Source organism: Hyperolius riggenbachi, chromosome 9 (assembly GCF_040937935.1).
Source record: "Hyperolius riggenbachi isolate aHypRig1 chromosome 9, aHypRig1.pri, whole genome shotgun sequence".
Classification (NCBI taxonomy): domain Eukaryota; kingdom Metazoa; phylum Chordata; class Amphibia; order Anura; family Hyperoliidae; genus Hyperolius; species Hyperolius riggenbachi.
The window spans coordinates 99,732,304-99,754,534 of NC_090654.1; the positions used below are offsets into that span (position 1 = coordinate 99,732,304).

A 22,231-nucleotide genomic window follows, 5' to 3' on the forward strand; every position below is an offset into this window, starting at 1 on the left:
AGTAAAGTTTCAGACAAGAAGCAGAGGTACAGAATCGCGAGGCAGAAGGAGCAGTCAGAAACAGGCAAGAAGTCATACACAGATAAATACAATTGATATGCAATATACTACTGATTACAGATATCAAAGGTCAATTACAATATACACGATAATATACAATAACTCTAGCTATGTGCAAATAGGCCGGGGTCCTGCCGGATTCAGTGCACTAGGATCTAACTAAAGTCTGACTCAGGACTTTCAGTCCAAAGACTAACAAGGTGTCGGGTGGGGAAGCAGACTCAGGAAGTGACATTTATGGATGAATGCACCAATCAGAGACAGACCTGTAAAAGGACAAGGCAGCAATCTGCATTCACTTAGCCTGCATCTCATAAGTTCATGCATATCCATGCAAACAGCATAGCGCTTAGATTCAGAAAACCAAGCCATACCACAATGGAATGCGAATGAAATGCAAATGAACAGATCAACAGATCATTGTGAATGTCAGAAAAACTCTGCAAACAGCAGCCAGCAGCGTCTGGCTGCAGTAGTGTCGGAAGACAAAACAGACCCCACAGAGGAGATCTTTACAGCCACACAGAGTTCTAGCAGCAGACACATCTCTAGAGCAACGGTTAAGAGGAGACTGTGTGAATCAGGCCTTCATGGTAGAATATCTGCTGGGGAACCACTGCTAAGGACAGGCAACAAGCAGAAGAGACTTGTTTGGGCTAAAGAACACAAGGAATGGACATTAGACCAGTGGAAATCTGTGCTTTGATCTGATGAGTCCAAATTTGAGATTTTCATTTCCAACCACCGTGTCATTGTGCGATAAAGAAAAGGTGAACGGATGGTCTCTACATGCCTGGTTTCCACCGTGACGGATGTGATGGTGTGGGGGTGCTTTGCTGGTGACACTGTTGGGGATTTATTCAAAATTGAAGGCTTACCGAACCAGCATGGCTACCACAGCATCTTGCAGCGGCATGCTATTCCATCCGGTTTGCATTTAGTTGGACCATCATTTCGTTTTCAACAGGACAATGACCCCAAACACACCTCCAGGCTGTGTAAGGGCTATTTGACCAGGAAGGAGAGTTATAGGGTTAGGCACCACCAGGGAGGGGTTAGGGTTAGGCACCAGCAGGGGAGAGTTCTGTGTGAGAGTAGGGATAGGTCATTGTAATCACTTTTCTCAGTTAGCTAGAGCCCTTTTATAGCCCAACACATTTTGCCAATAACTGCATCCTTTTTATAAACTAAAACTAGCTTTTTCAGCTACACCAGGAGCCCTTTGTCCGAATTTGGCATATATGGGCTACACCAGGCACCCTTTGCAGCTGAATTTCGCATATGGGCTACACCATGTGCCGTTTGTAGCCGAATTTGGCATATATGGGCTACAACAGGCGCCCTTTGTAGCCAAATTTGGCTAATATGGGCTACACCAGGTGCCCTTTGTAGCAGAATTTGGAATATATGGGCTACACCAGGCACCCTTTTTAGCCGAAGTTGGTATATGGGCTACACCAGGTGCCCTTTTTGTAGCCGAATTTGGCATATATGGGCTACACCAGGCACCCTTTTTTTCCAGGCACCCTTTTCAAATAAACGCATGTATGTGTATGTACTGTGTATATATATATATATATATATATATATATATATATATATATATATATATATATATATATATACTGTATATATATATATATATATATCATACTCAATCACTTCTGGGCCAGTGTAGTTGACATCAACACCCTGTTTATGTCCACCTATCCCTGCCAGGGTGTAGCTTTTAACTTCTGCATTTGTTTGCACAAGTCAATCCCAGCACTCGCGACAATACCGTGACGCTGCAACCCGCAGCAACAGAGCTCCATATCTCAGTCAAGAGCCAATTTCTTTGGCTTCTGACCTCATGATCACTTTGAGCCAATCACAGTGATCAACCCTCGTTTCTTAGAAAAAAAAGTATCTGGTCCTTAAGGGACCAGAGACAGCGGGTCCGGAGGCGGTTTAAGTAAAACTGAAGTAAAAAAAGTGCCCCAAATGGGTACTTACCTCAGTAGAGGGATTCCCCCTGTCCTTTCCGTCTCCCCAATAGAGCACTGGGACCCCCACCCCCCGAATCTCTTTGACAAAAGCTTGTTGAAGAGTATGCATGACCTCCCGGTGAGGAGGTGAGGCATCCTGTATAGTGTGGCCATGCTCCTGTCCATGAACTTCGAGGGTCCAGATCTGGATCTGTGGTCTTGCGGAAAATGTGGGAAGCTCTTTAGGGTCCAGAGGCTTCCCTCTAACAAAGCGTCAGACTTTTGCCTTTTGTAAAAATTCTTTTGAAAATACAGTATATAAGAAAACATGACAACAAAACCAACCGACAAAAGAGATTCAATTGTGTCTTGCTGCTTTGTATACTGTACCTGGTTTATAACTGGTGTGACACAGTTGTGGTCTCGCCAATCAATTGAGTCTGGTGGTACAGCAGTATTTGCAACATCTTTTGATATGATTGTACATCGTGGATATGTTTTATTGACATCAGCCATATTGAATCCTGTCACCATAAGTTGCAATTCCTCTTGATGCTAGAATACAGAAAGTAAATGTTATTTATATTTTAAGTCCATCACAAGATCAGCTTTATTTTCCTCTGTGGTTACATAATGAACACTCAGATTTATAGCCGGTCTCCTTCCACACTGATATCCTGCTCTACAAGGAGGCCACCATTGAAGCTTAGCTGGTTAGTGGCCAATTTCCACCCCAAAGTGTAAAGCCAACAATGGGTACCATACATCCAGCCTAGTTATAAGACATCCGAGGTGACATGTGACATGATGAGAAAGACGTCTATGTATAGTGCCAAGCATACAAATAACGATGCTGTGTTCCATTTTTTCTTTCTCTGCCTGAAAGAAATCAGGTATGCAAGTGACAGTTTCTGTCCATGTCGGGACCGGGTCAGACTGGGCATAACCCTTACTGATACGGAATTACAGCCATAAAACTCTTTCCTGGCAGAAAATGGCTTTGGAAAGCAGGAAAGAGCTAAAAAGGGTCAACAGTTTATAGATTTTAGCTCTAGCATACTTCAATGAAGGTGTCATTGAGAAGAGGCCATTAAACAGTAAAACTTAAAAAGTAGATTTAAATATAAAATAAAACTGTGGGGTAGCTAAAAAAAATGTCATTTTTAGGAGAGGGAGAATAGATGAAATTGTTTATCTCATTAGTTTATTTTCCCCTCGGATGTCCTTTCACAATGGCTGGAGTGTCTGTGATGTATTTCCTGCATCACAGCTATAACTATAGTCTATTGCCAGAAGTTCTCTTAAAAGAAATACTGCACAATACCCTGGTAACATATGTGTTCTCTAAGTGATGCGAATTGCGCTAATTGCCCAAAATGTACGATGGAGCTGTCAGAAGTACCGGTAAAACTGCAGTGTTCTTCCTGTGAAACCGAAAATTTACAGACATTTACAATACACACCAATGCCTGTATTACCACATGAAGAACAGCATGTGGAGATTCCCAACCAATCTGGAAATCCCTGGCAGAAAGATACTAGTGCCAATTCTTCCAGTAGTCTTACCTTGCACTGTATTGTAGAAGATCCTCCACACAGAGCAGGATCATTCACCAGGCAACCTAGGCAGGTCACTAGCCATCTTCTCTGACCTCTCTCCGCTTCTCCACTTCAGCTTACCAAAAAGGCCACAAGGAACCCCCAAATCTACTACCTTGCCTAGGGACCCATTACATCTTAATCCATCTCTGCCTCCACCCCATATATGATCAGACTGTAAGAACTAAACCTAGAAGAAATATTCTCACCCGGTCTCCTAGATGATTCATACCGAGCTCATAAGAGTGCTTGCCCTTTTTAAATTCCTCATTATGTGTATTGATAAAGTCCATGTTTTTCTCCCAGATGTTGTATCTTTGTTCTTCTTCCTGTGAAATCAAAGGGCAGAAACCAATGAGACATACAGTAGCTGTAAAGCCCAGAACAAGGCAACCCTTATGCCAGAGGTCCCCAAACTTTTTCGATCAAGGTCCGGGTCAACATACTTCAGACTGCTGGGGGGGGGGGTGGAGAATACATAAAATGATGTAAAAAAAACTTTACATTGAATCTAGGTATTGTCTCCCATTTATCCAGAGCTGATATTATGCCACCAACACAGCATGTGTAGATAGTATACCCCCAAACACGGCTTTCTGGCTTCCATGTGGATAGGTGGTGCCACTGCTATGCTATATATGGGCCACCAATATTTAAAGATGCAGCAGGCGGCATCTATAAGTAATTCATTTTGTGTGTGGGGGCTGGTGAAAAAGCCTCTGGGGGCCGCATTCGGCCCGCGGGCCTTAGTTTGAGGACCACTGCCTTATGCAGAACTTAGCATTATTGAAATGGTGTGCTGAATTCTTGACCAATAACCTAGCTACAAAGTGGTTCCACCAGTACTGTCAGCACTGCATATTGTACATACAAATCATTACAGTAAAACTTTGGATTGAGAGTAACTTGGTTTAAATGTTTTTTGAAATACAAGCAAAAATGTTTGTGAAATTTTGAATTGATATACAAGCAAAAAAAGTATCCATACGTCATGTCATCACAACTGAGCCGATTGTGCTCCTCCCTTTGGTGCTGCTTGATTAGGGGTTCTGGCAATCACTGGACCTCAAATTTCTTCTCCCTCCAAGTTGCTATGACTTAGAGGGGGAATAGTATTTCCTTCTGCTGAGAATTTGAGCAGCAGCAGGGTGAGCCATAATTCACTTCACCCTGCGCCCAACTCATTGGCGGTGAAGTAACACATATGCCAGAGGGAAAGGGGAAAGGAGTGTGAGTATTTAGGGGGCTCTTCAACGTTTTGCTCGTGGGACTCACAGTATGAAGTTACATCCCTGTCTTTGAGGTTTAGATACCAGACACGGAGCTGGGAAAAAAGGGCGCATGCCGCTAGTGGACAAAAAGGGCGCCGCCATTCACTCCCATAATAAATAGCGTTTAATGGGCGCCGAGTAGGAAAAAAGGGCGCCGGAGCTAAATAAAGTTTATAAACGGCGCCAGGAGCTAAATAAAGTTTACAAACGGCGCCCGGCGATGTTTAATGATTTATAACTGAACTTGTGGTGATTTACGTTTATAAAATGCACCCGTGCCGAATAACGTTTATGAAAATAATAAACATATTTATCTTATTTAAATAATTAAAACATTATTTAAAGTTTTATCTCTTACTGTTTGTAAAACATTATTATTCACAAAATAAAGCGATCAGTACGTAACGTAAATTGCAAATTTTTTTTTGAATCCACAATTAGTAAAACATTATTATCCACATAATAAAGGGGGGTCTTAGGTTTAGGCACCAACAGGGGGGTCTTAGGTTTAGGCACCAATAGGGGGGTCTAGGGGTTAGGGGTAGGTACAGGGAGGGGTACTTAGGCAACAACAGGGGGGGGTCTTAGGTTTAGGCACTAACAGGGGGGTCTTAGGTTTAGGCACCAACAGGGGGGTTTTAGGTTTAGGCATTAACAGGGGGGTCTTAGGTTTAGGCACCAACAGGGGGGTCCTAGGTTTAGGCACCAAGAGGGGGGTCTAGGGGTTAGGGGTAGGTACAGGGAGGGTTACTTAGGCACCAACAGGGGGGGTCTTAGGTTTAGGCACCAACAGGGGGGTCTTAGGTTTAGGCACCAACAGGGGGGTCTTAGGTTTAGGCACCAACAGGGGGGTCTTAGGTTTAGGCACCAACAGGGGGGTCTTAGGTTTAGGCACCAACAGGGGGGTCTTAGGTTTAGGCACCAACAGGGGGGTCTTAGGTTTAGGCACCAACAGGGGAGTCTAGGGGTTAGGGATAGGTACAGGTAGGGTTCTGTGTAAGAGTAGGCTTAGGTATAGTTTTAGTAAAATTTTAGTAATAATTACTAATGTATTACAACATTTATTACGAACGTAGTTATATTTATATCATCTTTATAAACAATATTTTCAAATTTTATTATAACAACAAACCATAAATGACGGTTATTCACAATAATATACAATTATAACAATTAAACATATATTATTGGTTTTTTTATAAACGTAATTATAAGTTTAACTTTTGAAACAGGGAAGATTAACGTTTTCACAATTTCCGATTTCATAAACATTATTTAATGATTTATAATTTTGTTAAACATTATTTGTAAACGAAATATAGCACACTATATTTATAAACCCTATTAATGATTAATTATTATTTAGAGTTTACACCCCGCGCCCTTTTTGTCCAGGCGCCCTTTTTGTACGTTGTTGATCAGTGTGGTGTGTGATTGGTAACATAGTTACAGTGATGTAATTACCTCAGGAACATCTTCTGTAGCCTCTGAGGAGTTTGGATTCTTCCCTTCCACCCTTTTTCATACAGGTCCCTCCTCCTACACTGAGAGGAATTACATTGGCTGCACTTGTCATGGGGAAGGAGGAAAATTATGGCTGCACTTGTCATGGAGTGAGGGAATGGAGGCAGCATTAGATATGGGGTTGTGTGGTTGTCACACTTGTTATGAGGATAAAATGTGTTCTGGTTGGGGGGGGGGCGGGAGAGAAGTTACAGTGGCAACACTTGTAATGGGGAGGAGGGTAATAGTTGCATGTTGGCTGCGTTTATCATGGAGGGATGGAATGGTAGCTGTCAGTGGCGTAGCTAAGGAGTTGTGGGCCCTGATGCAAGTTTTACATTGGGGCCCCCACAAGCACTCTATACATAACGATTGATACGGTGCACCAAAACTTGCCAATGGCAACCACAGTGCCAGAGGTGCAAGAAGGGGATGGGGAACAGTTTGTTAATGATTACCACTATTAAAAGTATCTATAGAAGTGATTATTATGAGCGCAGGACCAATAGAGAGCTAATACTGTAGTTGAGGGAGGGCCCCGATGCGGTCGCTACCTCTGCACCCCCTCTTGCTACGCCCCTGGTAGCTGTACTTGTACTTGTATGGGGAGATGCTACCCACAGGGAAAGAGTGGTTATATTGACTGCACTTGTTTTGTGACCCTTGGTAGATGCCCCTCCTCCCTTCCCCATAGGGCCTCATCAACAAAAAAAAAACCCGAAGAAAACATAAGGTAAATCGACTTGGTTGCAAAGGGTCCCGGCAATATTTTCGTTTTCATGGGCTGGAATGGTGGCTACACCACACTATATTGGGAAAAGGTTAAGGTAGCAGCTCAAGTTACAGGGGGAAGGGGTATATAGGCATTGTGGTTGCACCTATGTATGTCTGGGGGGAGTTTGATTGTCATACTTGAATAAGGCTGAAAGATCAGTATGGCATTGCAATTCTCTGATGCTTTGAAAAGAAATGTTGCTCATAATGCCTCAGTTTCCAGTACAATCCTTATGGTGACATCCTGGCCCTAGAAAAGGCTTAGGCAGCATTCACACTTGTCTGTCAGTTTTCTGTACAATCTTTGCTTTTCTATGCGAAGAAACACAAACTTTTTAGCAGTAGCTAATATAATTGATAGAGAATATGCACACAGTGTGTGGAGTCATGCTGTACTATTGTCAGATGTTTATCTGTGTACAAAGTGTGAACTAGCCCATTCATATCACAGGTTCTCAGTTTGAATGTATTTTCCTATGCAGAAAATGTGATGCTACCTAATTTTTCCAGCATAGGGCCAGCTACAAACTGAAAGGGAGGTGAGAACATGACTGCAGTGCAGGGACTTCTTGCACAGATATACAGTATAGTTGAGCTAGTGTGAATGGTAGCTATGAGGACATCTTGTGCCCATATAGCAATCTGCAATGTAATCCATCCACAGCACCAGCAATAGCTTCCCACTAAGTGTTGCCAGGACTTGCAGTTTTGAGTAATACGCCAGGGAGACAGCTCTTGGTCATGTGATTACTGGGAATAGTCACACCGGTCATGCATTACAAAATATTATTATTATTAAGTACTGTATTTTTTGGACTATAAGACTCACTTTTTCTCCCGTAAAAGTGGAGGGGGGGAAAGTAATTGTGTCTTATAGTCCAAATGCAGGGAGTTCCAGACTTGTGAATGCCTGCCAATACAAACCTCCAACCTGCCGCAATGTCGAGGACTCCCTGTACTGTGCCCATGCATAATTCACCCGCAATCGCGCTGTTTCTGAGTGCAGGGGAATTGGCTGCAGGGGACAAAAGTCCCCTGTGCCAATCCGAGCATGTTTGCCGAGAATAAACACTGTTTTTGTTCAAAAACAGTGTTTATTCTTAAATAGAGCTGCTGCGCTGCCTCCCGCCGACGATTTCTGACACTTTCCACCACCCGATCGTTAGTTTTATGAATGGGAACTTTGTTCCCATTCATTGATCTTCCCGCAGCCCACCCGTGATGCAGGCTTCCATCGAAACCTGCGTCACTTCCCTAGTAACCATGTGGCAGCACATTGTTTCCTATGTAACGCTGCATAGTATTTTGCTCAGTGGGGACATCTTGTGGCCAAATAGTAAAATTACATCCACAGACATTAGGGAATTAAAAAAAAATAAGATGTATGTCAAGAGGACAATATTATTATAAATGTATACTATGGATTAAAAATTAGCAATAGATGTAAAACTGAAAAAAATTACCTTTATTTCCAAATAGAATATTGTCACCATACATTATGCTAGGGATATAATTTTAATGTTGCAATAACCGGGACAAATGGGCAAATAAAATGCGTGGATTTTAATTATGGTAGCATGTATTATTTTAAAACTATAATGGCTGAAAGCTGGGAAATAATGATTTTTTTTTCAATTTTTTTCGTATTATTCACGTCAAAATGCATTTATAATAAAATAATTCTTAACATCATTTACAACCCAAAGAAAGCCTAATTGGTGGCGGAAAAAAACAAGCTATAGATCATTTTTTTGTGATAAGTAGTGATAAAGTTATTGGGGAATGAAAGGTAGGAGCTCTAAAAGGGGAAAATTCCTCTCGTCTATAAGGTGAAAAATACCCGCTGGCTGAAATGGTTAAAGTGTACTTATAGCAGGGACATGTATACTGTAAATGGCATTGACAATTATACTGCATACTCACTTACTCATAAAGTTCCTTACCTGCTTATCATTCTGATAAGTTACATCATACTTCTGCATCCATTCTATCCACTCTTTTTCATATCTCCGATTACCGCCACAGTGCACAGACATCACAAAGGCAATCATCGCCAGAACACTGATCCCAAGAGAATTCATTGTCTTCCAGTGCCCTATAGCAAAAATTATATATATAAAGTTTATTATAAAGTGCTTCCGTTCGGAGCATCCGTCTATGCGAACCATAGGCATTGATTTACAAACGTTATCTCATGGATTATCTCACCTTACTTGTCTTAGCTCATGATTTATCTCTCCTTATCAAAGTTAACTCATGATTTATCTCTCCTTTTAGAAGTTAACTCATGATTTATCTCTCTTTGGATCTCGTGCAGGAAATCACTGTAATATATTGTTCTACTTGTCATTTTTTTTCCATGTTGTAGCACCGCAAGTTTCCTTACCATGCACATTGTTTCAGTGTCAGCTATGCTCTGTTCTGTTGCAAAGGATTAATGTGTAGACTGATTAAAGGGAACCTGAGGGGAGAGGGATATGAAGGGTGCCATATTTATTTCCTTTTATACAAAATCAGTGCCTGGGAGGCCGGCTGATTCTTTGTCTCTAATTCTTTTCGCCATAGACCCCGAACAAGCATGCAGCAGTTACTCTGACTTAGCTGACTCAGGTTCAGTGACGTAGCTAGAGATCATGGGGCCCCATAGCAAAACTTCCATGGGGCTCTCAGATGTAGGCACTTTTTAGCTATGCCACCTGCCTCTACCCTATGGATATGAGTTCATTGGCAATTTACATTCTTGTGCAATCAACACGCATATAGTCCATGGGAACTAATAGTCAGAGGGGGGAGAAACACAAGAAAGTTAAAAGTGAATATATCAAGCACCACCTGGGCCCCCTCTGCTTCAGGGCCCTATAGCAGCTGCTATGGCTGCTATGGCTATTGCAACACTTGCTCAGGTTTTACTGGACTAGCCGTATGCTTATTCCAGGGTTGTAAATCAGACACTATTTGTGCCAGAAGATCAACAGACTGCAAGGCAAGTGGCATTGTTCACAACAAAATAAATATGGCAGCCTCTATATGCCTCTCTCTTCGGGTTATTGCTATGTTATTTTTTATAAAAAGTGGTCGAATTTGTAAAGACGGGATCTTGTAACATGATGTTTTTCTATCTTACCACAATAAAAATATTTAAAAACAAACAGAGCCTTTAGTAAGGGTAATATTAACATGTGATGTATGTACACAGCAATATTACTGCGGTTTCCTGCATCATTTATCTTGCCTTACCTATTTATCTCACAAATTAACTGCACATGGCCCTTATTCAGTTAACCTTTTGTTCTCTGTTTTCTCCTAGGTAATATTTTTACACCCGGGGCCATATGCAATTCACTTTTTCACCTGAGTTTTCTCCTAGGAGATAATTCTTCATCTTCAATTTAAAATAACTTTTTATAACTTTGCAATGGAAAAAGTACCAAAAAGTAGGTCAAAAATTACTGTAAAAATTATTTTGAGTATTTGTTTGCTTGATGGTAGCTTAAAAGGCATTTTATTTTATGTTGTAAAAATATAACTTTGGAGAAAACTCAGAAAAAAAGTGAATTGCATTGCATATGGCCCAAGGGGTTAAAATGTCAACTTGGAGAAAACAAAGAAGGAAACGTGATTTGCATATGGGCCCTTGTCAATAAAATAAAGAAATACTAAACTACCAGCAAGCAAGTATGGTAAATACTCAAAATAATTTTGATAGTACTTTTTCACTTACTTTTTGTTACTTTTTCAATTGTAAAATACTGAAAATTTATTTTAAATAAAAGATGAAAAATGATCACTTAAAGCGGATCTGAAAAGAAAAAAAACGAACTATAACAAGTAACTTGTCTATATATCTTAGCTAAAGTTTAGATAGTTTACACAGCAAATCTAGCTGCAAACAGCTTTAATAGAATATGATTATTTCTTCCTGTGATACAATGACAGCAGACATGTTGTTTGTAAACATTACACAGAGGCAGGCTTATCTGCACCATCAGCACTCAGACTGTGAAAAAAACCTAATCCCCCCTCCTCCCTCCTACCCTCTGCCTCTGAAATCTCTGGCTAGTAATACCTCCCCCTCCTCCTGCCCAGACTGAGCTCCCATGAGCCCTTGCTACTGTCTGAAAGTGCCTTGGCTCTTTGAAAACCTGTGGGAGTGGTTTATTTAGTTTATAGGGAATTAGAGTATTAAAACAAAAACAAAAAAGTATTTGGTTTGAGGAATTCCGAATAAACAATAGGAAAGGAACACAATTATGCAATGAGTAAAAAGTTCATCTCGGATCCACTTACCTTCCTGGCGGTAACCCCGAACGTAGTTCGGGGTAAGCCGCGCAGGAGGTTTTCTCAGGCCCTGCTGGGCCGATTTGCGTAATTTTTTTTTTGCTGGACGCAGCTAGCACTTTGCTAGCTGCGTCAGCATACCGATCGCCACCGCCCCGCGCTCGATCGCCGCTATCCGTCGCACCGTGCCGCCCCCCCCTCCAGACCCCCTGCGCTGCCTGGCCAATCAGTGCTAGGCAGCGCTGAGGGGTGGGCTGGGACTCCCAATGACGTCGCTGACGTCATCCCGCCCCGTCGCCATGGCGACGAGGGAAGCCCTCTAGGAAATCCCGTTCTTTGAACGGGATTTCCTGATCGGAGATCGCCGATGGCGATCGAAGAGGGCGGGGGGATGCCGCTGAGCAGCGGCTATCATGTAGCAAGCCCTGGGCTCGCTACATGATTTAAAAAAAAACTAAACAAAACTGCTGCGCTGCCTCCTGGCGGAATTTTTTATACACCCAGGAGGGTTAAGAGAAAACTCAGGAGAAAAAGTAAATTGAATGAAAGCCCATATGCAATTGACTTTTTCTCCTTAGTTTTCTCCAGGGAGATCATTTTTCATCTTCTGCTTAAAATAACTTTTCAGCACTCTGCAATTGAAATGTACCACCAAGTAGGTGAAAATGTACTATCAAAATTATTTTGAGTACATTCTTGCTTGCTGGTGGTTTAAAGGGTACCAGAGCTGTTGTAACTAAAACATTTTATACATACCTTTCTCCAGCCCCATAAGCACGGATCGCTCCCACGCCGCTGTCCTCATGTCATCTCGCAGCTCTGATACCAGGACCCCGCACTTCCATCAGTCGGAGCCAGTCTGACGTAAGTGAAGTGCACTGTTTGCGTATCTCTCTAGCAGCTGCTGGAAAGATATGTAGAGGGCGCACTTTTCCTGCGTAGACTGGACTGACTGACGAAAGTGCGGTGACCCGGTATCGGAGCTGCGAGACGATTGAGGACGGCGTCGTGGGAGCGATCCGTGCTTATGGGGCTGGAGGAAGATCCAGGTATGTATAAAGGGTTTTAGTTACAACAGCTCTGGTTTCCTTTAAGGCATTTTATTGCCAAATTGTGAAAACATGACCTAGAAGAAAACTCAGGAGAAAAATGTAATTGCATATGAGCCCTTGTCTGTTTATCTCCTTACAAATTACATAAAAATAATGAAGATAATACATACAGCATATATATAGAGCTTGATTCACAAAAGAGTGCTAACTGATAGCACGGCCGTTTTCGCACGAATTTTCACATTTTCGCTTAATTGTAAATTTTCACGCACAATTGCACGATTCCGCACACAAATGCGAATTTTCACGTGAAAACGTTATCGTTTGCACGCAAAAATTCACGTTTGCGCATGAAAACCTGCAATTGCACGCTAAAATTCGTGATCGTGCGAAAACGCAACCATTTGCGCAAAAAGGGCCGTGCTATCAGTTAGCACTCTTTTGTGAATCAAGCCCATAGTATCCCTCAGTATTATGCCTCCGATTTATTGTGCTTCTTATATAGTGCTCCCATTTTCAGTGTTGCTACTTAAAAATCCTCCTAATTATAGTACTTTCTGAATAGTGTCTCACTTACTGTATAGTGTTTTCAGTTCATGGTTCCCTACCTCCTTTTCCCCATTTTAGTGCCTCCTGTTTCCTATTTAAAGCCTCCTATTATAGTGCCTCCATGTGTAATCCCCTTTATAATAATGTTCCCTATTGCTGTGCCTCTGGTATAATGCATCATACTCACCTCACAACACAGGAAGATGGATCCAGCATCGTCTCCCTGATGACAAGCGCTCCCCGATCCATCTTACGGCCGGCAGTATGCATGATGACACACAACGGGAGTGAACGAGACTTCAAGAAATCACAATACTTTGCGCAAGAGTCATTGGGAATCTTAAAGATCTGATCCACCAGGACAGTCATTATCATCGTGCGATACTAAACGACGCATTCGCGTGATTGTGCACCTGTACTCACGTGGCAAGATCGTGGAAATGACCACTTGTCACACAAAAAATTGACGGGCGTCAGGAAAATCATTGGAAAATTGTGAAGCAAGTATGGACCTTAGGGGTAATCTGGTGGAGGAGTGTGGATCACTGCTGACAGTTTGATTACATGCTGATAGTGTTGTGTGCTGTTGATTAAAGGATACCACAACTGACATGTGGCATAATGAGATAGACATGGGTATGTACAGTGCCTAGCACACAAATAACTATGCTGTGTTCATTTTTTTCTTTCTCTGCCTGAAAGAGGTAAATATGTAAGTGGCTGACTCAGTCCTGACTCAGACAGGAAGTGACTACAGTGTGACCCTCACTGATAAGAAATTCCCCCTTTTTTTATCTCTTTCTTGCTCTCAGAAGCCATTTTCTGCTAGGAAAGTGTTTTATAGTTGGAATTTCTTATCAGTGAAGGTCACACTGTAGTCACTTCCTGTCTGAGTCAGGACTGAGTCAGCCACTTACATACCTGATATTTACCTCTTTCAGGCAGAGAAAGAAAAAAAGGAACACAGCATAGTTGTTTGAGTGCTAGGCACTGTACATACCCATGTCCAGGGGAGGACTGGCCCAGGGGGACGGGGGGCAATTGCCCCCCGGGCTGCCCGAATCTTAAGTAATCAGGGCTGGCCACTGCTATACGCAGCGGCCTCAGACATACCACAGGTGACAGGTTCGCAGTGGGGATCGCAACCTCGCGCGATATTTCCCAGCAAGTTGAAGTATCCAATTAAAGAAGGGGCTGAGGCGGCCGGCCGTGGTGTGCCCTTGTGCGTGGCTGCTCCTGCGGTGGATGTGAGCGGCACAAGGACACAAATAGCTTAGGTCCTCTCCGGCCAGGTGGGTTGACCCTGCTTGACTCCGCCCCCCGCCTGGAGCCATTGCCGCCCGCAATATGCTGCTGTGCCTGCGGTGTCATCGGAGTGAGCTGTCTCACTCTTCAGCTTTCTGTGCTGGGGGGGCTGGGGGCCTGGAGCTGTGGCTACGAGTGGCTGGCTGGAGGAGTCGGACACAGTCCTCCCCTGTGCTGCTGTGCCTGAGGTGTCGTCGGAGTGAGCTGTCTCACTCTTCAGCTTTCTGTGCTGGGGGGGCTGGGGGCCTGGAGCTGTGGCTACGAGTGGCTGGCTGGAGGAGTCGGACACAGTCCTCCCCTGTGCTGCTGTGCCTGAGGTGTCGTCGGAGTGAGCTGTCTCACTCTTCAGCTTTCTGTGCTGGGGGGGCTGGGGGCCTGGAGCTGCGGCTACGAGTGGCTGGCTGGCTGTCCTGGCTGGAGGAGTCGGACACTCTGGGGGCTGGGAGTCGGAGATGCCACCTATAGCTGCTTGCTGCTGTGGAGGAGGTGTAGGACTGAGGAGACAGGAGGATAGAGGAGGTCGGGTCCAGGTTGCCAGAGGAGAAGGTGGTTTTTAAAATTTTTGTTTCTGTACCTCTTCTCCCTTCTTGTCACTGAGTTACTCACACTTTGCTGCCTGCCTGCTACTGCTGTCAAATTCAATTCTCTGCCCAGGCCAGTGCCCTCTAAAAAAAAATTTCTGTGATAATCATCCCCATTCTGACCCTGGCCTGAGGGGGAACGTTTTTTCTTCTTGTGGTGTGATTGGCGGCAGGGGAGGGGGGAGGCAGGCAGTTAGGCACTGTCAAACAGGTAGTTGGAGGGGGGGGGGGGGAGTAGGTGTCAGACAAGTAGTTTGTATGGTGGGTGGGCAGGAGTGGGGTTAGGCATCACCAGGTAGGTAGTTTTGTGTGTGTGTGTGTGTGTGTGGGGGGGGGGGGGGGGGGTGTTGTTTAAAGGAGTTATCAGGCATTGTTAATGAAATAAGTGCTACTTACCCGGGGCTTCCTCCAGCCACACACTCCCAGCATGTCCCTCGCCGCAGCTCTGCAGTCAGCCATTCGCTGCCGCCTCCCAGTCCCCGGCGATGGCACCAGTCTGACCTGGGTGTCGGCCTGTACTGCGCCTGTGCGAGCAGCACTGTCAATCACCGCCACGTGGACCGGAGTGTACTGCGCAGGCGCAGTAGTTCTGCGTCTGCACAGTACGCTCTGGTCCATGTGGCGGTGATTGACAGCGCCGCTCGCACAGGCGCAGTTGGCCTGACGTCATCGCCAGGGGCTGGGAGGCAGCGGCAGCGAACAGCTGACTGCAGAGCTGCGGCAAGGGACATGCTGGGAGCTTGGGGCTGGACGAGCCCTGGGTAAGTAGCACTTATTTTCGTAAAAAAAAAAAAGCCTGATAACTCCTTTAAGGTTAGGCATCAGACAGACAGGTAGATTGTGCGGAGAAATGGGGTTAGACATCAGGTACATAGTGTGTGTGTGTGTGTGTGTGTGTGTGGCTGGGGCTGTTAGTCATCACAATTTGAAGATTTGCACACAAGAAAGCTATGGCTTTGGGCTGGGGATGCCGTGAAACGGGCCTCTAGTTTGTGTTGTCCCCCCAGGCCAAAAGGTCCCAGTCCTCCCCTGCCCATGTCTATCTCATTATGCCACATGTCAGTTGTGGTATCCTTTAAATGTGGAGTAGTGAAGGCTGAAGAGAAGCACTGTGATGAAGAAACTGGATTTGGAAAAGGTGAATATAATATTTGCTATTTGCACAGTCTGCTTCCACTTACTGATCACTGTGGGGAAGGGGTGGATTGGACATCCGGGAGAACATGAATGATTGGTTCTCAAAAATTAGCATTGGCATATGCTAGCATGGGTCCTCATTAGGACTTCTATTTACATTGCAATGGCGAAGGCTCTGATCTATAATGCAATGTTACCTGCATTACTTATTTTAGTTCTATTCAGAAGTACTAACATTTTGCTGCTATTGTTTAACCAGTTTAGCTTTTTGGACGTAAAAATGCTGGACGTAGGAGCTACGTCCATGAAAATACCCGTTGCCGTGGCCGATCACCCATGGGGGTACTCGTCGATGCCCTTTAGCCCAGAGAGCAATGAATGGGAACTCAGTTCCCATTCATTGATCTAAGTCCCCATGTCAATGAACGCTCGCTGGCATCAATGAGATGCCTGCGTCATTACGATGTCGGAAGTAACACATCTACGCATTACTTCCTGTTTAGCGTACTAATTGTATGCAACAGAAAGTAATGCTTGAGGGCATCTTGTGGCCAAATAATAAAATTACACTTAAATACATTGATTTTTACCAAACAGACATACACATACTTTGAAATTAAGTCCATACTTCCCACACTCCCAAAAATACCCAAATAAAACTTTAAATAAAAAACAAAACATAAATAGTTACCTTGGGGTTTGAACTTTTTTTTAATATGTATGTCAAGAGGGTATATTACTAATATTTTCTAAAATTATGGTCCATTGTATCCCCTTACACACTCCTAGGAGTTCTGGTTCACCATGAGCTTGCTAGGTACTCTGTACCTCTGGGCTTGTAAATAGTGATGGATACAAAACTGAAAAAATGCACCTTAATTTCCAAATAAAATATTGGCATTATGCATTGTGATAGGGACATCATTTAAAGGGTGTAATAACCAGGACAAATGGGCAAAAAAAATACATGGGTTTTCATTATGGTAGTATGTATTATTTTAAAGCTATAATGGCCGAAAAAGCGTAGAAATTATGGGTTTTTTTCAGTTTGTTTCTTAATATTCCCGTTATGCATTTAGTAGAAAAAAAAATTCTGAGCAAAATATACCACTAGAGGTAGAGGTTGATTGGCACAAGATGACAGCAGGCCACAGACAGATAGGGGGTAGCAGGTGACTCTAGTCGTGCCTCCAGATCAGTAGACCAACATCCAACAGTGAAAGGTAGACAGAAATATCCGGGCACCAACAGCAGCAATAATGCTAGTACACATTTAATACATCCCCAAACCGCTTGACATACAAGTATAGCCTAACATACTTGTATGTCAAGCGGTTTGGGGATGTATTAAAGGTGTACTAGCATTATTGCTGCTGTTGGTGCCCGGATACTTCTTTCTACCTTTCACTGCAAAATGTACCACCCAAACAAAGCCTTTTTTGGGGGGGTGGGGGGGGACACAAGATATAGTGGTCCCGAACCGGTTTAAATTGCAAAAACAAGTATACAGTAGAAGTTCTCAGCAGAGACATGATAATAATTAGCATGTGGAATCAATTTACATCTGTAAAAGTGGTGGGAAGTGGTAACAGCTTCAAAGTACCGGTAAGTATTTTTAGCAGAGCTCAGCAAGCAGACACACACACACTGCATTGTTATAATGCATTTTTTAATAAGAATGCTAACATTTGTGTAACTGTAGTGCATTTCTACTGTTGGACTCAAAGCTTTTTAGAGTTGTTACTTTGTTACTTGGACTCCTTTATAACATATATAAGGCTAGGTTCACAGTGGGTTGTTTGCGTTATGTTATGTTCCCTGTTCGACAGGAACACAACGCAATGTGACAAAAAAGTAGTACCGCACATTACCGCTGCATTACGTCACATACAGTAGGTACAGTGAAGCATACAGACAATGTAAAGTGTGCTTCCCTGTACCTGTTAACTTGTGTGTTGAAGTAACGTGTCCATGCAGTGTGTTACCATAAACCAACACATTACACCGTAACGCTAACGTTGCACTGTGACTTATCATTGAACATATCATTGCAGTGCGGTAAGCAGTGTTATAAGACTTTATAAGGCTCGACCATAACATCCCCTGTGAACTTAGCCTAAAGCACACTTAGGCATTAGAACTCTGACATTTTAATCCAGAGTAAATATACAGGATTTTACTACAGTCCTACTTACAAATAGCTCACTTTAAGGTAATCTTGCATGACTTATAGTTACACATTTCTCAGTTATACACAATTAATAGTCAATTAACCTCGGCTCTTTGTATTCAGTAAGCCGGTATTAATTCAGTAAGGAATCCTTGGGCAAGACCCCCTAACATTGCAGGGTAGCCTATTGAGTGGCTGCAGCTCGAAAGCTCTGTGAGTCCACTAGGATAAAAGGGCTATGCAAATGTTAGCATTATTATTATTAACCAGTCACAAGCCCGTCTGTTTAAAAATGGGTTGCTAGGGAACCACGTGCGAGAACAGCAGTGATACCCCGCATGCGCGCACATAACCGTAGCCCTGCACGCACACAACTGCGACCCCCGCGTGCCTGTGCACGACCACTGCTCAAAGCCCTGCCATGCATGCACACTAAGCAGCTGGCACGGACACAGAAACGCAGCGACAAAGGTATTATTATTAGTAATTACCTTGTTTTCCTATCGGCGGTATTAAGTGCTTGTGGTTTTCTTGTAGAGCTGGAGTACACGATGGTGAGAATGTGAGTATTTTAACAGTGCTCCTCCTTATATGCTGTATTCAAGTGGTCAGCACTGCCATAGATATCATTCAATGATCATTGACACTTTATAAATACATGTGAGCAGCTAGTGTGGTTACACAGCACGTTACAATTTCACACCTATTCATCGTTGTAGACTTGTGGTTTTTCATAGAAGAGGTACTGAAAGGAATCATAAAGATAACCAAAAAGATGATTAACCTTTCTGACGTTTTTTTGAATTTACACAAGAAATATTTTTAGACAATCAAATGCTGTGCATAGAAAAATAAATCAAAAGTGGTGCAAAACAGGTGAGGAAATGTTGCAGATGCCCAGAGCATCCAATCAGAACCCTTCATCTGGGCATCTTCTCCTCATTTGCTCCATTTTTCCCACAGTTTTTCCTTACATTGTTAAAGGACCACTACAACAAAAAAGTACTGTATTTTTTGGACTATAAGACTCGCTTTTATCCCCCAAAAGTGGGGGGAAACGTCAATGGGGTTGATTCACTATAACAAATAGTGAGCGTAACCTCCTGTAATACTCGCTATCTCCTTTTGCTCCCCTTACTGCATGCTTAGCGTGCCTTATCAGAGTTAACATGCCTTATCAGAGTTAAGGGGGTTGATTCACTATAACAAATAGTGTGTCTTATCAGAGTTAACGTGCCTTATCAGAGTTAGTGTGCCTTATCAGAGTAGCATAGCGAGCGCTACATACTCATGCCTCCTAATTGGCAATGACGAGAGCTCCACTCCTCCTGCCCTGAGCTCATGCGAGTCCAATCATTTTAAAGAACATTATCCCAGCACTTTGATTGGCCCAATAGGCTGCCTGGCAAGTTTTCTGTCAAGTGACAGACAGGCTATTGGGCCAATGGGTTTGCTGCTCATCCATTGACCTGACCATTCGAGATTTGAAGAAGACCCAGGAGGATTAAGACAATTAGGATATACGGTTAGGTCCACAAATATTTGGACAGAGACATCTTTTTCTAATTTTGGTTCTGTACATTACCACAATAATGAATTTTAAATTTAACAACTCCAATGCAGTTGGAGTGCAGTCAATCAGCTTTAATTCAGTGAAGTGAACAAAACGATTGCATAAAAATGTGAGGCAACTAAAGCATTTTTTAACACAATCCCTTTCTTTCAGGGGCTCAAAAGTTATTGGACAATTGACTGAAAGTCTATTTCATGGGCAGGTGTAGACAAGTCCATTATGTCATTATCCATTAAGCCTGGGCCCATATGCAATTAACATTTTCTCCTTAGTTATTTACTAGGAGATAAATGTCATCTCCTTTTGAAAACAACTTTTTAGCATTTTACAATTGAAAAAAGGTACCCAAAGGTTGGTGAAAAAGTTTTACCATATTTTTTTTTAGTATTTTCTTGCTTGCTGGTGGTTTTAAAAGACATTTTATAACAAGGAGCAGGGCCGGATTTGGACTTCCCAGTGCCCTAGGCCCGGTACCACTCAACCGCCCCACCCCTTCCCCACACACACACACACACGCACCATAGTCTTTGGAAAAGGCAAGATCACAGACCAATTTTACCCCCTTCCATGTAGTATGAGAGCCATACTCTACACAGTCTATTCTATTGAGCTGAACTCCTCATCAGATAAAAATCTTTAAAAAGATAAAACAATCTCCGCGCAAAGAGCTATAAATGTCCCCATGAGCTGCCCAGAAGTTAAAAAGTCCTTCAGAATGACTTCATAATAACATGTATCCCCAAAAACTTCAGCGCTGCAAGGTCTCTTAATTCAGGGATCCGCCACCAACACCCCTCACAGTGCAGGCTTACCAGCTTCCTGTAAGACCCAAATTATAAGGTCTGAGCGTGTGTGTGGTCAATATCCCCCACCGATCTGTGACTTCCACGTCCTGCGGTCCCAAAATGCTCCTGATATTACTCCCTCTGAAGATGTTATCCGCATATGAGGATATAGTGTCATAAAGCAAAACAAAAATCTAAGTGCTCTCCGTATTCATTAATTAAAACAAGCACTTTTATTCATATAAAATGTAAACAGATACTCACATAAGGGCCCTTGTTACAGGGGACCCTCAGTAGACACAGCGTATAAAATATGTATATCTGCAGGGTGCAAATCTCCCCTCTGCCATCCGTTCCGCCCGACCTAGGTTTCGCTATTGCGTCCTCAGGGCGCTTCTAAACGGAATGGCAACTCGGGTGAGTGTTAAATACCCTCTCACCTCCATCTTGGACGCCCGCCAGCGCATCAAGCCGCGCGTTCAAACCAACGTAACGTCACTTCCGTTACGTCACATCCGGACTTCCGCCGAATGGAACGCACGGAAGGTAAAGTATGCCGCTGTTCCCATCGATCATCAGGGACAAGCTCTGGTTAAACAAGGTGTGTATGAGGATCTGCAGATCTCATAGACTATAAATGCATTTTGCAGGAACAGATCTTTTGCAGATACTGATCTTTTGAATGTGTACAGCATCTTTGTGTTCAGCATCTTTGTGTTCAGCATCTTGCATAGATTTATATCTGATGGGGAGTTCAACTCAATAGAATAGACTGTGTAGGTATGGCTCTCGTCCTACATGGAGGGGGGTAAAATTGGTCTGTGATCTTTCATTTTCCAAAGACTATGGTCTGATGTGTGTATGCACCTTCACTCAGTATTATTCTGTCCAACACCCTGACTTAAGGGGCATAAATACATCAGACTATAGTCTTTGGAAAATGAAAGATCACAGACTAATCTTACCACCCTTCATGTAGTATGAGAGCCATACTCTACACAGTCTAGTCTATGGAGCTGAACTCCCCATCAGAAAAAAATCTTTGCTAGATGCTGCACACACAGCTGCTGTACAGACACAAAAGATCAGGATCTGCAAAAGATCTGTTCCTGCCAAAGATCCGTTCCTGCAAATTGCATTCATAGTCTATGAGATCTGCAGATCCTCATACAAACCTCGTTTAACTGACATTCATTGACAGATCTGAAAATCCATCCTGGTGGATCTGATCTGCAGATAAATGTCAGTTAAACAAGGGTGTATGATGATCTGCAGATCTCATAGACTATAGGCTCATACACACATCAGTCCATAGTCTTTTGAAAATTAAAGATCACAGACCAATTTTTCCCCCTTCCATGTAGTATGAGAGCCATACCTACACAGTCTATTCTATGGAGCTGAACTCCCCATCAGACAGAAACAGTGGCGTAGCTAAGGAGCTGTGGGCCCCGATGCAAGTTTTACAATGGGGCCCCCCATGCACTCTATACATACCAATTGAAACCGCGCACTAAAAGCTGCCAATGGCAACTACAATGTCAGAGGTGCAAGAAGGGGATGGAGAATAGTTTGTTAATGATTACCACTATTCAAAGTATATATATATATAAATGATTAATATGAG

At 43.1% G+C, this 22,231-nt stretch overlaps 1 protein-coding gene across 1 annotated transcript in view; it reads right to left on the reverse strand.

Moving 5' to 3' along the window:
- Positions 1–18,782, reverse strand: part of LOC137531683 (cathepsin K-like) — a 51,987-nt gene extending 33,205 nt beyond the window's left edge. Inside the window, exons 1-4 of the mRNA XM_068251634.1 lie at positions 18,738–18,782; positions 9,118–9,269; positions 3,836–3,955; positions 2,418–2,582 (exon numbers count right to left, since the gene is read on the reverse strand). Of these exons, the coding sequence (XP_068107735.1) occupies positions 2,418–2,582; positions 3,836–3,955; positions 9,118–9,255 (423 nt within the window). The 5' untranslated portion in view covers positions 9,256–9,269; positions 18,738–18,782. The remainder of the gene's footprint in view (positions 1–2,417; positions 2,583–3,835; positions 3,956–9,117; positions 9,270–18,737) is intronic.
- Positions 18,783–22,231: the final 3,449 nt, after the last annotated feature.